The sequence below is a fragment of the Gracilinanus agilis genome, chromosome 3, assembly GCF_016433145.1.
Source record: "Gracilinanus agilis isolate LMUSP501 chromosome 3, AgileGrace, whole genome shotgun sequence".
NCBI classification, from domain to species: domain Eukaryota; kingdom Metazoa; phylum Chordata; class Mammalia; order Didelphimorphia; family Didelphidae; genus Gracilinanus; species Gracilinanus agilis.
This window is the reverse complement of record NC_058132.1, coordinates 425234824-425248154: the sequence shown is the minus strand read 5'-3', so window position 1 is coordinate 425248154 and position 13331 is coordinate 425234824. Positions and strand designations below refer to the sequence as shown.

Sequence of the window (13331 nt, the reverse complement as noted above, 5' to 3'; positions counted from 1 at the left end):
GTATTTACAGATGAACAATGAGTTGAGCCCAGAATGTAGTAGTATGGAGATGAGAGGATTAGAGCACATCTAGGAAAATGTGTAGTACTTTCATTGACTCCAGGTTGTTCCCTGCTTCTAAGGCCCATATTTTTTAATATCATTACCTTTTTTAAAAAAAACCCTTACCTTCCAGCTTAGAATCAATCCTGTGTATTGGTTCTAAGGCAGAAGAGCAGTAAAGGCTAGACTATCAGGGTTAAGTGATTTGCCCAGGGTCACACAGCTAGCAAATGTCTGAAGCTAAATTTGAACCCAGGACCTCACATCTCTGGGTCTGGCTCTCAAACCACTGAGTATCATTATTCTTTGGATGACGTTATATAGCTATGAATCATGGAATATCATCATTGCATAATGTTGGGAAACAACATAAAAAGTTATTCCATGACTTTTAAAAAAAATATAGATGGAGAAGAAAGGAAGATAAAGGTGGTAGTAAGGTTATGGAAAGAGTATTACCCTAAGGAATGCTAGTAAAAGAGGAACAGGTACACATCTGAGACATGTGAGGAAAGGAAGGCTTTCAGCTCTCCTTTTCCTGGGAGTATTTAGGCACACTCCAATGTTCTCTTGGTGCTAGTGATTAAGTAGGTGTGGCAGAAGAGACTAGCCCCTTGTGTGTGAATCTCTATGTCAAGAAGAAAGTTGTAGTTTGAGAATCATTGCAGACTATAGTAAAGTGAAATGACAAGAGAGAACTGAGGGTGACTGTGAGTCAGGGAGTATATATGATGGAGTGTTGAGAAGCCCTCATGGTTTGTACAATAGTTGATAGACTAGAGGGAGTATGGGGAAGGGTAAGAGAAAAAGTGTAGAGGCTGATATTGTCTGCCTCGGCACTGAGCCCTGAACGACTGTGCATAGATTCTGAGTTCTAATCTCTTCCTACACAGGGATAATAGTTTTTTTTTAGTTTTTTTTTTTTTTAACCCTTGTACTTCAGTGTATTGTCTCATAGGTGGAAGAGTGGTAAGGCTGGGCAATGGGGGTCAAGTGACTTGCCCAGGGTCACACAGCTGGGAAGTGGCTGAGGCCAGGTTTGAACCTAGGACCTCCCGTCTCTAGGCCTGACTCTCACTCCACTGAGCTACCCAGCTGCCCCCGATAATAGTTTTGAGGAACAAAAATGAGAACACCCATTCAGTTTCAACATATGTAAATGGCTTAATGCCAAGTCTTCTATGGTTTCCATGCAGATATTTAGTGCTTAGGGGGTATAAACAGACCAAGAGCTTGGCACATTAAGTGAAACCAGTGCCAATAGTATGACTGCCATTGAGTTTGAATGAATCGTCATGCCAATGTCTATGAGAGTAGGAAAGAGGGATGAGGTTGGGTTTCAAATCTAATTTCTACAACTGCTTCATGTGATCTAGCTTTAGTCCCTAGGACAGAATCAATAGAATGAGACAAGGAATCAATATGATACCATGACATCAAATTCAGATACAAAGTTAGGCAGGGATTGGTGAACTATAACCCAGGATTCTAATGTGCTATTTCTTTTTGTATTGACAGAAAATAAGAATGGTTTTACATTTTTAAAATGCAAACAATTTTATTTAAAAATAAAACAAACATTCTTAGCTTGAAAGTTGAACAAAATGGGTAGACAAGCTAGATTTGGCTGTTGGGCCATGGTTTGACCCTTGGTTTATAGCAGGGGTCAGCAACCTTTTTGGCCGTGAGAGCCATAAACGCCACATTTTCTAAAATGTAATTTCGTGAGAGCCGTACAGTGCTCACAGTGCGCTCCTGTAACAGCACCTGAAAAAAAATTGACTTTATGGCTCCTGCAGAAAGAGCCATATCTGGCCCTCAAAAGAGCCAGATCTGGCTCCAGAGCCATACATTGCAGACTCCTGGTTTATAGGATAGTACCATTAGGAGATGCAATCCTGATTATCAGATTATGAAGTGGGAATGTGCCACATATACAAAAGAGCTTTACTTGTGGGAACATTAGAAACATATTACCTGTCTCTTTGAAAAGGAGATGGGTGTTCATTCACTTCAACAAGTACCTATTAAGTGCCTACTATGTGCCATTTACTCCTAAACATTTAATCATATAAGGATAAAATAGAAAAGGAAAAGACAGTGGGATTTAATAAAAGGATAAACTTTGAGCATACTGCAGATCTAATGAGAACTTATTAATAATGAAACCCTGGGATTACATATATAGTACATGTGCTCTCTTCTCTTCCACTATTTTAAAATGGCTCTGAGTCCAAGAATAATCTTGGAGGGAACATATCTACTTCATGAAGATAGATTTACTGGCAGACAGACTTTCAACATCATAGCTCTCATAACCAGAACTAATAACTTACTGTGCAAATGACAATTTGATCTTGGCTTGAATTTCTATCCATTCTTCCTTGACAAGTTTTCCATGGTTCAACAGTTCTTGTGAAAGTCTGTCAGCTTTTGTTAAACTCTGTGAGGCTTCCTTTAATCTGAGTTGTGTTAAAGATAATTTTATATTCAGTCATTCATTTTTGACCCTCAGTTCCCAGTCTACCCTGGATTCTAGTCCTTTACATACTACTGTATAAATCATCTAAACCAGTGATGGGCAAACTACGGCCTGCAGGCCAGATGCAGGCCCCCTGAAATGTTCTATCCAGCCAGGCAACATTATTCCTAATCTGATGAATACAATGAGTAGGATACAATACAGTGAAACTTCAAAAGAGTTGCTTTAGAAACAGACTGACAGATGAGCATTTCCTTTCCTTAGACCCCCTCTTTAAAAAGTTTGCCTATCACTGATCTAAACTATATGGCCTTGAAAATTAAATATACACACTATGGAACAGCGCTTCCAATTACAAAGATGTAGAAAAAGGATACTTCTGAAGTTTAGTTAGAGCTCTCCCCAAAGTATGGAAAAGGTCAATGGAACACTTGAAAATATTTATGTTTTCTTCAGAGGAAGGTAAAAGTGAATTGGTGAGAAGAATTTCTCTGGCTTTTTCTGCATGTTGTTTTGCTTGCAATGACAGTCCTGTGAACACAGACACACACACACACATACATACAAAGTGGTTTAAGTCTTTCATATCAATGAAATGGAATATATTTATGAATGACTTGTGAATGGAATGGTATTTCTTTGCTATGTTAAGTTTCACATGGTAATATATTCTGAGAAACAGAGTTGAATATCTCAGCATGAAGCACAGCTGGGCAGGTTCAGGCAACCATTTCATTACAGTTTATCTGAAAATAGTTTCATGGCTATAAAAAACATGTTTCTCTAAGTAATCAAGTGAAATTCTACTAAAGAGTATCTTTTTAAAAACAAGGTAATAAAAACAAGCTGGAATTGAATCTCTGATTTTTCTCCATAATTAGAGGTATGAAGAAGAAAAAGTTGTCAGAAAATAAATGGTGCATTTAAAGGCTTTAGGATTCTAGACAAGAAATTAAATGTGAGTAAATTTTAAATCCTGTGGTAAAGTTTTCCAATATAATCTTGGCAAGTCATTTTTTCCCCCAGAAACTATTCTCTATCTATAAAAGTGATCTCCTACCATGATGGGATTTTGTGAAGCATTAAAATATAATGTGAATTATCTGATAAGACATATTTCTCATGTGATAATAAGTAAATGAGGTACAGACTAGCAACAAAAATACTAAGTGCCTGAAATTTATATATTTCAAGTTTCTTCTACTGACTCAACTTATAATATATTAGAGTGACAATGTTATGAAGATGACATTAAAGAACCCCATTAAAATCAAGAGAAATGGCAATGACTTCTATTAAGGAGTTATACTTCAATGCTCTCTGAGCTTCATGCTCTTAATTACACAGAATTATACTTCTAGTCTCTGGAAGACTATCAAAACATGAATTGTATGCCCATATATAGAATTCAAGAAGAATATGTTTTCAAAAGCCAAAAACCCCTGAAGAAACATTTTCAACATTGTGATTCTTACAGACCTTTCATTGTCATAAATTTTCTATAAATTCCATATTTAACAGTCAAGCAAAAATTTTTGTACTATTATGTATTATACAATGTAGATCGGAGGATACAAAGAATATAACATATGGTCCCTGCCCTCAAGGAGCTAATAATCTATTTATAGGAGGGTAATACTAATATGAAAGTTACAAAATAATATAAAAATACACAACCAAGCATTAAGTGGAGTTGGGATGATCATAATAGTCACATTAAAAACTTACAACCTACTCAATAAACATTATCTCCTAAAAATCTTATTTTAAAGACTATGAAAAGAATAATTAGGGTTGAACTTTGCTTCTCAGTGTTCATATTCTCCTTATACTATGCACTCTTTTAAAAAAATTTCCTTTGGAATGTCATCTCAATATTTGCCAAGAGATAATCTAAATCTATATTCATTGAGCTAGTAACTTGAAGAAAGGAAAGAAATGAGTTAATCATCTACATGTAATGTGCTCACCTTTCAGCTGCACATAACCTTGAGCCAAATTAACATGTGCTTCTGCTAGTTTCCAGTGATGGTCTCCATAGCAAATTCTTGATAATGCCACACAACGCACCAGCGCTTTTATAGCTTCTTTATACTATTAGAGAAGAAATACATATATGTATATATAGCTATATATAGCTATTTAAAAAACCTAAACTTAAGAGATACAAAAGACTAGTTTTGTCCCTTCAATTTGGTTGTGTTTGCCCATTTGTTCTAAAGCAGGGATTCTTACCCTTTTTTGTATCATGGTCCCTTTTGTCCCTGATGAAGCATATGGGCTTTCTTAGAATAATATTTTAAATGCATAAAATAAAGTATATAAGGTTAAGGAAACCAATCAAGTTGAAATAAAGATTCAGCTTTGCCCCATCTCTGAAATCTTTCTGTGGACACTATGGGGGAGATCTGTGAAACCCAGGTTAAGAAACCCTTATGTCATGGGAGTATTTCTAAAATAGGAGAGTTTCATTTGGCTTCTTAACTTAATTATTCACATCATATAGACTACTGTATGGCATATGGTTTCAACTTTAGAACTCTTTTTTTGAAGTTGATAGGAATAACAGGGATAGAAAATTCACATTGTGGTGGAGTGAAAATAAAGATAATAGAAAACACTGAGAGTATACTTGAGGTAAGAATTCTTGTCTATTAAAAAAACAATGTCTACAAACTTTGTAAAGATTAGTTCTTTTAAAAATTTTCTCTATACATTTTCTATAAGAGACCACTGTAAGAGATTTCTAAGAAAACAGGCTAAAAATGTGAAAAAGTAAAAATAGTAAGAAGAAATGGTTACTTCTGTGGTTTGTCTAACTTCTTATTTCTTATTTTTCTCCATTATTTGACTGATTTTGATGCCACACTCTTATTACAGTTATAGAGATCCTTATAGATTCTTATCAGTAAATATCAAATATCTTTTTAAGGTTTAAGAGTAATCATAGTGATGGATAGTTAAAAGTATGGTACTCAATTCAGAGACTTATAGCCTTTTGATACTAGTAAGGCAAACAAGATCAGCAGGACCAACAATCCATATTATACTATAAGAAGTGGGAGATGTTTTTTATTTGCTAGATCCAATGGACATAATAGCTAACTGAAAGTTTCTAGTTCTTTGGCTAAGTTCTTTCCCAAAAAGTCTTACTAACTCCTTTCATGGCTCAGATGGTTTCTCAGTCAGTTCAGGATTATGGTCTATCAGAGAAGCAGCCAGTGTTTAACAGAAAATAGAGGGAGTTTAGATTGGTCAGTGAAAGAAAACTAAAGTAGAGCCAAATGTTAGAGAAACAGAGGCTGACAAGAAAGGTAGAGGCAGAGCAGGAGAGATGGAAGAGACTATAATAGCTTCTACACTGTCAGAACTGCAACAAGGCATTGGACATTTCCTGCATGCTACTTTACTGCCCTGCTCCACCCAAGGCGTTATGCTTTCAGTGTGGCACAGTACAATTTAACTTATCATAAAACAAATACCTATATGTCACGAAGAACAAAATTTTATGAATGAAAATAATGTTTAAAAGTGTTCTTTATTGTGTTCCTGCATATGCTGTACCTTCTCTGCTTATTCCTTGCAAGAGAGGGTAGAAAAGAATCATGAATTTAGATCTTGAGGGGCTTTACAGGCCATATAGCCCAATCCTTTAATTTACAGTTAAGGAAACTGAAGCCCAAAGAGGTTAAATGAGATGCCTAAAGTTAGACAGGTAGAATTAAAATAAGGACTTCAACTAAGATTAGTGTATGATCCTCCCTCCACCACCACCCTGCCCAAGTTTCTAATCTAACATTCAAGAGCTGAGTCCAAATTTTTGTCTTGAATCCAACCCTTGTTTCTGTGTACCAAACCAGTCCAATGTTCCATATAACTGTTAAAGCCAGAAAGGAGTTATTGGTAGGGCTGGAATGTATGGCAATAGAGAACAGAGTCTATGTTTGTAGAACTTTTCCTAAAAGTTTACCCTGGGGTAATGGATGAAACCAGGTCCTTGTCTGGAGCTTTCTACAATGGTGGCAGATAGGAGGAAAGGACAGTTAGTAAGTGAGTATAGTAAAGGAAGAACAGAAAAAGCTTTAAGAGGAGTTAAGCTATAAAAAGAAGTTTCAATATTTCTTATCTTGTATTTATTAAATTTATCTTTATAATGTCCCAAATGGAAATTTCTAAAAGCATGAGAGCAATGACAATACTAGCCTACCCATCAGGACTTGGGGATTCTTAATCATGCTTTTTACTATGAGACACCAAGACATAGAAAGACCACACTCTAACTGTGCCCTCTGGTTTGTCTTCTGGTATAACCTCAATTTTTCCTTTAATTCCAGGGGCTTTTGTATGAGCTGAGCAAAAGCAATAATAAAATCTTCAAAAGTTAGATCTTAATGGGCATGGGGCAGATGTGGTGCAGGCACATAATAAGTTGGATCTTAATGGGCATGGAGGCAGATGTGGGATAGGAAAATAATGGATACTGAGGTAGAAAATCTCAGTTCAAATTTCAGCTCTAACGCTGTAACTATATAACTTTAGACATAATCAATTAAATTGTCTGAGTATCTGCTATTTCATTTAAAAAATAGGATATAATAGTACCAACTTTACAAGTTTATTGTAAGTTTAAATTACATAATATACATAAAGGGCTTTGCAATCCTTAAAATACTTATATAAATCTTAGCTGTTATTATTATCATCCTAGATTCCCTTAGTAACCATTATATCTGTCAGACCACTGCAGCTTGAAATGAGAAAGCAGGTGCTTCAATAAAGGTAAAATATGCATGAAAGAGTCGTCTTACTTGGTGACGGCTGAAATGAAACTTTGCTTTTTGTTCACATTCCAGAAGTTTCTGTTTAGGAGATTGTAATAGGATCATTGGGCAGGTCATTTTGTAACCTACTAGGTCTTGCGTGGAGAACATCATTGGTTTCAGTTAGCTGAGTGGAAATTTGAGTTTCTTGATCCTCTTGCATTTTCTGTTATACACTGCCTTCTAATTTTGAACATTACAAAAACATTTAATCATAAAAATCACAACAACTTGTTACTTTTAGAAATACTCATTTACTTTTTAATATTAAGAGTTAGAGCATATACAAATTTCAATAAGACAGGTACTATAGTAAATAGGTTCTATTTAATCTGTATAAAAGAGTCACCCAGATCATGATTACCCACTTTCCTTTTGGTCTTGATTTGATTACAGTTCTTTCAATCTCATATTATGGGCTTAACAAAAATGCTTTTTCAAATAATTAAAATATTTTCCAAGTTTGTTTTGCCTTTTAGAATTTTTGGGGAAAATTTCAAATTCTATGGCTGTCATAGAAGCCATATTTTTCTCTATGGTTATCAGACCACTGTCGACGCCATTTTTACCTTGGCAACAATGAATAACTTTAGTCAATAAACAGTCTTCATCCATTCAACAAATATTTATTGATCACCTACTATGTTCAAGGAACTGTACTAAGCACTTCAGGAAACACAAAGATCAATAATATTCACACTTTCTACCATCAAAGTGTTTACATAAATGACTAGAGGGTTTGCTCCATTCCCCTCCCACCATGTCTGAGGACATTTTTTGCATGTCCTGCCCTTCTGTCCAACAGGCCAATGTGAGCACTTCCTCCTTCCACTGTCTGGGATAATGTGGCGGGTAAGAAGTGGGGGGGGGCTAACATGTGGCATGAATGTGCAGTTTGGGCACATAATTTCTAAAAGGTTCACCAATGTTGTACTAGGGGATGTATACTGAATCACAGAATTTCAGAATTTGAAGGGGACTTAGAAGTCATCTAGTTCAACATGTATCTGATGAATAATTCTCTTCAGTGGCAGTATGATGGATTGGAGAGAACAAGGAATTTGTAGTCAGAAAAAGCAGGTTTACTTAACTTGGGCAAATCACATATTGGGCAAATCACATAATCTCTCTAGGCCTCATCTTCCTCATGTGTAAACTAAAGGAACTATACCGGATGAAATTCATGATCCTCTCTAGCTCTAAATCAATGATCTTTATTTTTTAAAATTTTTAAAAATCTAGATCTTAAGACTTAAAGAATAATATAGTCATTAAGTCATTCATCCTTTCCCTGAAGACATCTAGTAAGAAGCAACCTACTCTTTTACACAGAACAGAGCCTTAATAAATGTCTGTTGAATTAAATTGAACTGTAAAAGGTCATATGAAGAAGAATTGTATAGGACTGGATAAATGCTTGGATGTATGGAATTAAGAAAACGAAGGGTCTACTGGGCCTTTCTTGGCCTTCTCCCTTCCCAGAGAATATCTTGTAATACTGTATCTGAATTTCAGGGGATCTTCTAACAAAACATCTTCCAATAAACAAATATGGGCTGGGTGCCAGGACACTTGGTTCTATTTTTAGAGATGGGTTTGAAATTTAGTTTTGACTTTAGTCAAATCACTTAACTTTTATGACACTTATTGTATACTGAGGCCAGGTTTTGTTTATATGCAACAGCAATTCATAAACTATAAAATCCAAGGAGAAAAAAAACCTACTTTAATAATTAAACATTAAAAACACAGTCCAAGAATAAAAAGGATATTAAAATACAACTGTCCACCTACAATTGCCAGATCAAGAACTCATGGAATTGACCAGCAGGGAAGGGGATATCAGGAAAAGACCCTCTGTTAAGAGGAAAAATAATGGTAATCAAGTGGCCAGAGGGGTTTTCAATATGATTTAATTTAAAAGGCATTAATTAAATGCTTTGTATGTGGAAGGTACTGTCCTAACCATCCTTCCAGGCACTGGAGATGATCTTAAGTTTACATTTTATTGTTGGATTGGGAAGGAGATTATACATAGAAAGATAAATACAAATTTAGACAAAATAAATGCAAAGTATTGGGGGGATGAAAGTAACTGGAAGACCAAGAAAAGCCTCACATAGGAGGTGCCTCTGAAATTAAGACATGAAGACACTTAGAATTTCTAGGATGTAATGATGAAGGGGTAAAGGACCAAGAACATAGAGGCAAGAGATAGAATGTCATTGGTAGAGAAAAGGAAGGTCACCACTTTAACTGGAATATAGAGTCTCTGGGGTACAACCAGGTGAATCAATCTGGAAAAAGAGGCTGGAATTAGATTATGGAAGGTCAAACATAAAATTATTGTATTTTATTCTATCCAGTAGGAAATAGAAATAATAGAAATGAAAACACAAATAAATAGAACAATAGAAATAGCCAATAGGAAATCACTTTTTCATCAGGAAATGATATGGTTAGGTTTATGATTTTGGACTATCAATTTGGCAGATATGTGGAATTGGAAGGGGAAGAGATTGGAGGCAGGGAAATCAGTTAGAAAGGTAGTACAATATCATAGTAAAAGGTAATGAGTGACTAAATTAAAGTGTTTACTATTTATTATAATGCAAAAGATGTCCTGGAAGTAAAATAAAAAATATTTGACAAATGATGGGATTTGGGAGGTGAGAAAGGTAAGAATGAGTAAGAATCAGTTTATAAACCTGAGTGACTAGAAATTCCACAGTCGGAGTTTCAATTACTTATTTTAAGGCCTTAAAGATCTTTTTCAGCTTACCATTTGGAGGAGATAATTTTAAGCATGTTATTAGTTCAGTTTGAAAGGTTTTAAGATCCTTTCTCCAGAGCAGGTTTTGACAGGGGGATGATGGTGAGAATAAGAAGGGCCTAGGTACCTATACGGGAGAAGGACAGAGTCAGAGAGAACAAAGTGAGTAAAGGGACAAATGAATTAGGAGGTCCAAGATCTGAAGACAAATGTTTATTACTTTATATTTTTTCTCTGGCTGAGTATTAGTCTACAATTTAAACAAGAATACCTGATCATGGAATCAGTCTTCTTGAAAATGAGAGCTTCTTTACTGAGATAGCAGCAATATCATTATACAGCACCAAAAAATATATTTATATTGTAATTCTAAGGGAAAAGAAGAATTAATATATTAAATGTAAAGGCCACCAATTTTCAACAAATAACTGCATATTTACCTATTTCTCTACCTTCATATAGATGCTATTATTAAAAAATAAAAATAAACTTGTTAAATGCTTTTGAAACTTTAAAAATGATTTATTTTATTAATTCTAGAGCCTATTAAAAGTATATGCTCTATTAAATATTAAAACATTAAGTTTTTAAGATCAATGATTATTAATCTGCCATTTTCTACAGTTGCAATAACTTATAACAGATTTCTCTTGTCCAAGATATCCTAACACATCCAGTATACTTGTGCCAGTTAAATTCTGAAATGAGCTGTTATTAAGCAAATCCTTTTTTAAAAAGGGCAAAACACCCTAAAATAAATACCCTTCCCCTCAACCTTCAACAGCTTTCCATTGTTTTACAGGATAAACTTTTCTTAGTCTGGCATTCAGGACTCCTCACTACCTGAGTTTTTCTCACTAATTCTTGACATGAACTCTTTACTCCAGCCAATGTTGCTAAAACATATTTTTGCTAACATTCTTTCTCTTTCCTTTCATCTCTGTCCTCCTACAATTTTCCTCCTCATCACTTACTCTTAAAGGCCTTCCATCCTCCTCTTCATCTCTCCAAATCCTATACATCCTTTATCATTCAATTTATTTTTCAAATCAATCATATTTTTTCCTGATCATTTCAGCCTGCTAATAATTTTCCTCTCCATATTTTTGTGGTACCTATTCTATTGTATTATAATTTAAATGCTTTATGTGTGTCATAATTGAACCATAAGCCGGTGAAATGAAGGCTTGTTACTAGTCTCTTTTGTAACTCCCAAATCACTTAGTACAGTACTACAAAGAGTACTCAAGAGTACTCAGTAAACATTTCTAGAATGAATGTATGTGAAATATTTTTTAAAATAGCATATCCCAGGAGTTAGTTATAAGTTGGTCTAAGAAATATCTTTTAAGAATCAACGTTTTTAACATTGAAAAGTTAGTTATAACTTTCTACCTATAAGCCTGTTTTTGGCCTCTCATTTTGCTGTCTTTTGCTTGGCAGATTTACCCTTGTATTTACATGGGACCAGCCAAAGTCAGGAGAAAAACAAAAGCAAGAAAAAAAAATGGAATTAAGGATAAAAAAGGGCCCATGATTTCAAGACCCAATTCTTATCCCAATTTTCGTTTCTTTATTATGTGAATGCATAACAGGCCATTTTGTAAATGTATTTCCTATTTCCTATTTCTCTTTCAAGGAAGGAAATGCTCCTTGCATTTAAAAAAATATCACATATGCATACATACAAATTACATGTGACTCTAGGAATGTTACACCAATCCAAAACAAACAAAAAATTGCACCTTAGGGTGACCAAAGGTAACTATTATTCTTTTTTATTTCAAAAATTGTCCGAGATAAAATATTCTCCTCCCTCCTCCAACTTGATGGTGAAGAGAAATTAGTGCCCTTAGAAAAGCCTGCTTCTTGATTTCTCTTGACTTTTGTCCTTCAATAACTGACTTACTTTGGTTTATATATGACAAGCAGTTATTGCTTTTTCTTTAAAAACAGAGTGAAATTCTACACAATTCCCAGAAACGGACAACTTTGCTTTAAATCCCATTATCAACTTACATTGGATTCCGAGAAGCTGCTCCACTTCACAGTTAGGGAAATTGCATAGCCGGCTATTTGCAACTTTCTAAGCCACTTTAATTATTGTTTTAGTATTTCATACTTCTTTTTATAGTCTAATGGCCATGGAAATTACGAAATTCAAAGAACTTCAAACTAAATTTGGACAACCATTTCCTGAAAAAGCAACTTGTTATTTCACAAAGCTCAGGATCATGAGAGTGATTGATACGGTTTTAGCCAATAAGGAATAGAAGATTTGAAGTACCCTTATTAGTCACAGTTTGTGACCCAATCCCTGAGAACCTAAGGTGGGAATTTTGAAAAGGGGGTTGGCTTTCTCTTTTTCCTAAACCTCTCCTTAAAGCTAAATCACAGCATTTGAAAAAAAAAAATTCTTTTAGAAGTTTAACAGTTACTAACAAACCTGTGCTAGTTGTTTTATAAGGATATTTTAAAATCCTATTATATTGCTGGGTAAAGGCACTAAATGGGCAATTAACAAATCAGGGATGTTTTATGCGATAAGTGCATAGATTTAGAGAGGTCATCCTATTCCACTTAAAAAAAAAACACATCCAAGCAACGCAATGACCCAGGACAATTCTGAGGGATTTATGGTAAAGATGCTACCCACATTCAGAGGAGGGACTGCAGGAGAGGAAACATATAGGAAAAACAACTGCATGAACGCATGGGTCGGGGTGGATTGATTGAGGGTGTAGACTCGAAACTACCACACCAATGCAACTACCAACAATTTGGAAATTGGTCTTGATCAAGGACACATGACAAAACTAGTGGAAATGCGCATGGGTAGGGGGGGTGCGGGGGGGGGGGGGTTGAAGGGGAAAGGAGGAGCATGAATCATGTAACCATGTTAAAAATGAATATTAATAAATGTAATAAAAAAAATGTAAAAAAAAAAAAACACATCCAGCAATGTTCATTGATCTGCCCAACTCAAGTTTAAGTGAGAGGGCAGGGTTTTTCATATTGGTTCTTCTGACTCTGCACCATCTTTCTGGCAAGGGAAACCTTGAGTTGTTACCATTAGTATATTACTATTATTTATTATGAATATAAACATAAATGATACTACATTTGATTGAAAACTGCCATTGATCAGTTGTGACTGTCAGTTTCAAGGGATAGATTTCAAATAACTGATTTTATTGACACTTATTGCATTCAA

At 34.9% G+C, this 13331-nt stretch overlaps 1 protein-coding gene across 1 annotated transcript; it reads right to left on the bottom strand.

Moving 5' to 3' along the window:
* Nucleotides 1-2338: 2338 nt before the first annotated feature.
* Nucleotides 2339-12330, bottom strand: LOC123239635 (tetratricopeptide repeat protein 23-like). The gene is made up of 7 exons (XM_044666917.1): nt 12137-12330; nt 10389-10486; nt 10127-10244; nt 7333-7527; nt 4495-4618; nt 2902-3055; nt 2339-2504 (listed from the first exon to the last, which is right to left on the bottom strand). Exons 4-7 carry the CDS (start codon nt 7456-7458, stop codon nt 2375-2377), a joined length of 534 nt encoding a protein of 177 aa, XP_044522852.1. The 5' UTR covers nt 7459-7527; nt 10127-10244; nt 10389-10486; nt 12137-12330; the 3' UTR covers nt 2339-2374.
* Nucleotides 12331-13331: the final 1001 nt, after the last annotated feature.

Bases quoted from the DNA above. Each gene is read 5' to 3' on its own strand.
- LOC123239635 (XM_044666917.1), bottom strand. From the start codon at position 7,458: ATGATGTTCTCCACGCAAGACCTAGTAGGTTACAAAATGACCTGCCCA. The intron at 3,056-4,494 runs GTGAGCACATTA...CTGTGTTCACAG, and splicing joins AGGTTATGTGCAGCTGAAAG to GACTGTCATTGCAAGCAAAA. The intron at 2,505-2,901 runs GTATCCTTTTTC...AACACAACTCAG, and splicing joins GCTCTAACTAAACTTCAGAA to ATTAAAGGAAGCCTCACAGA.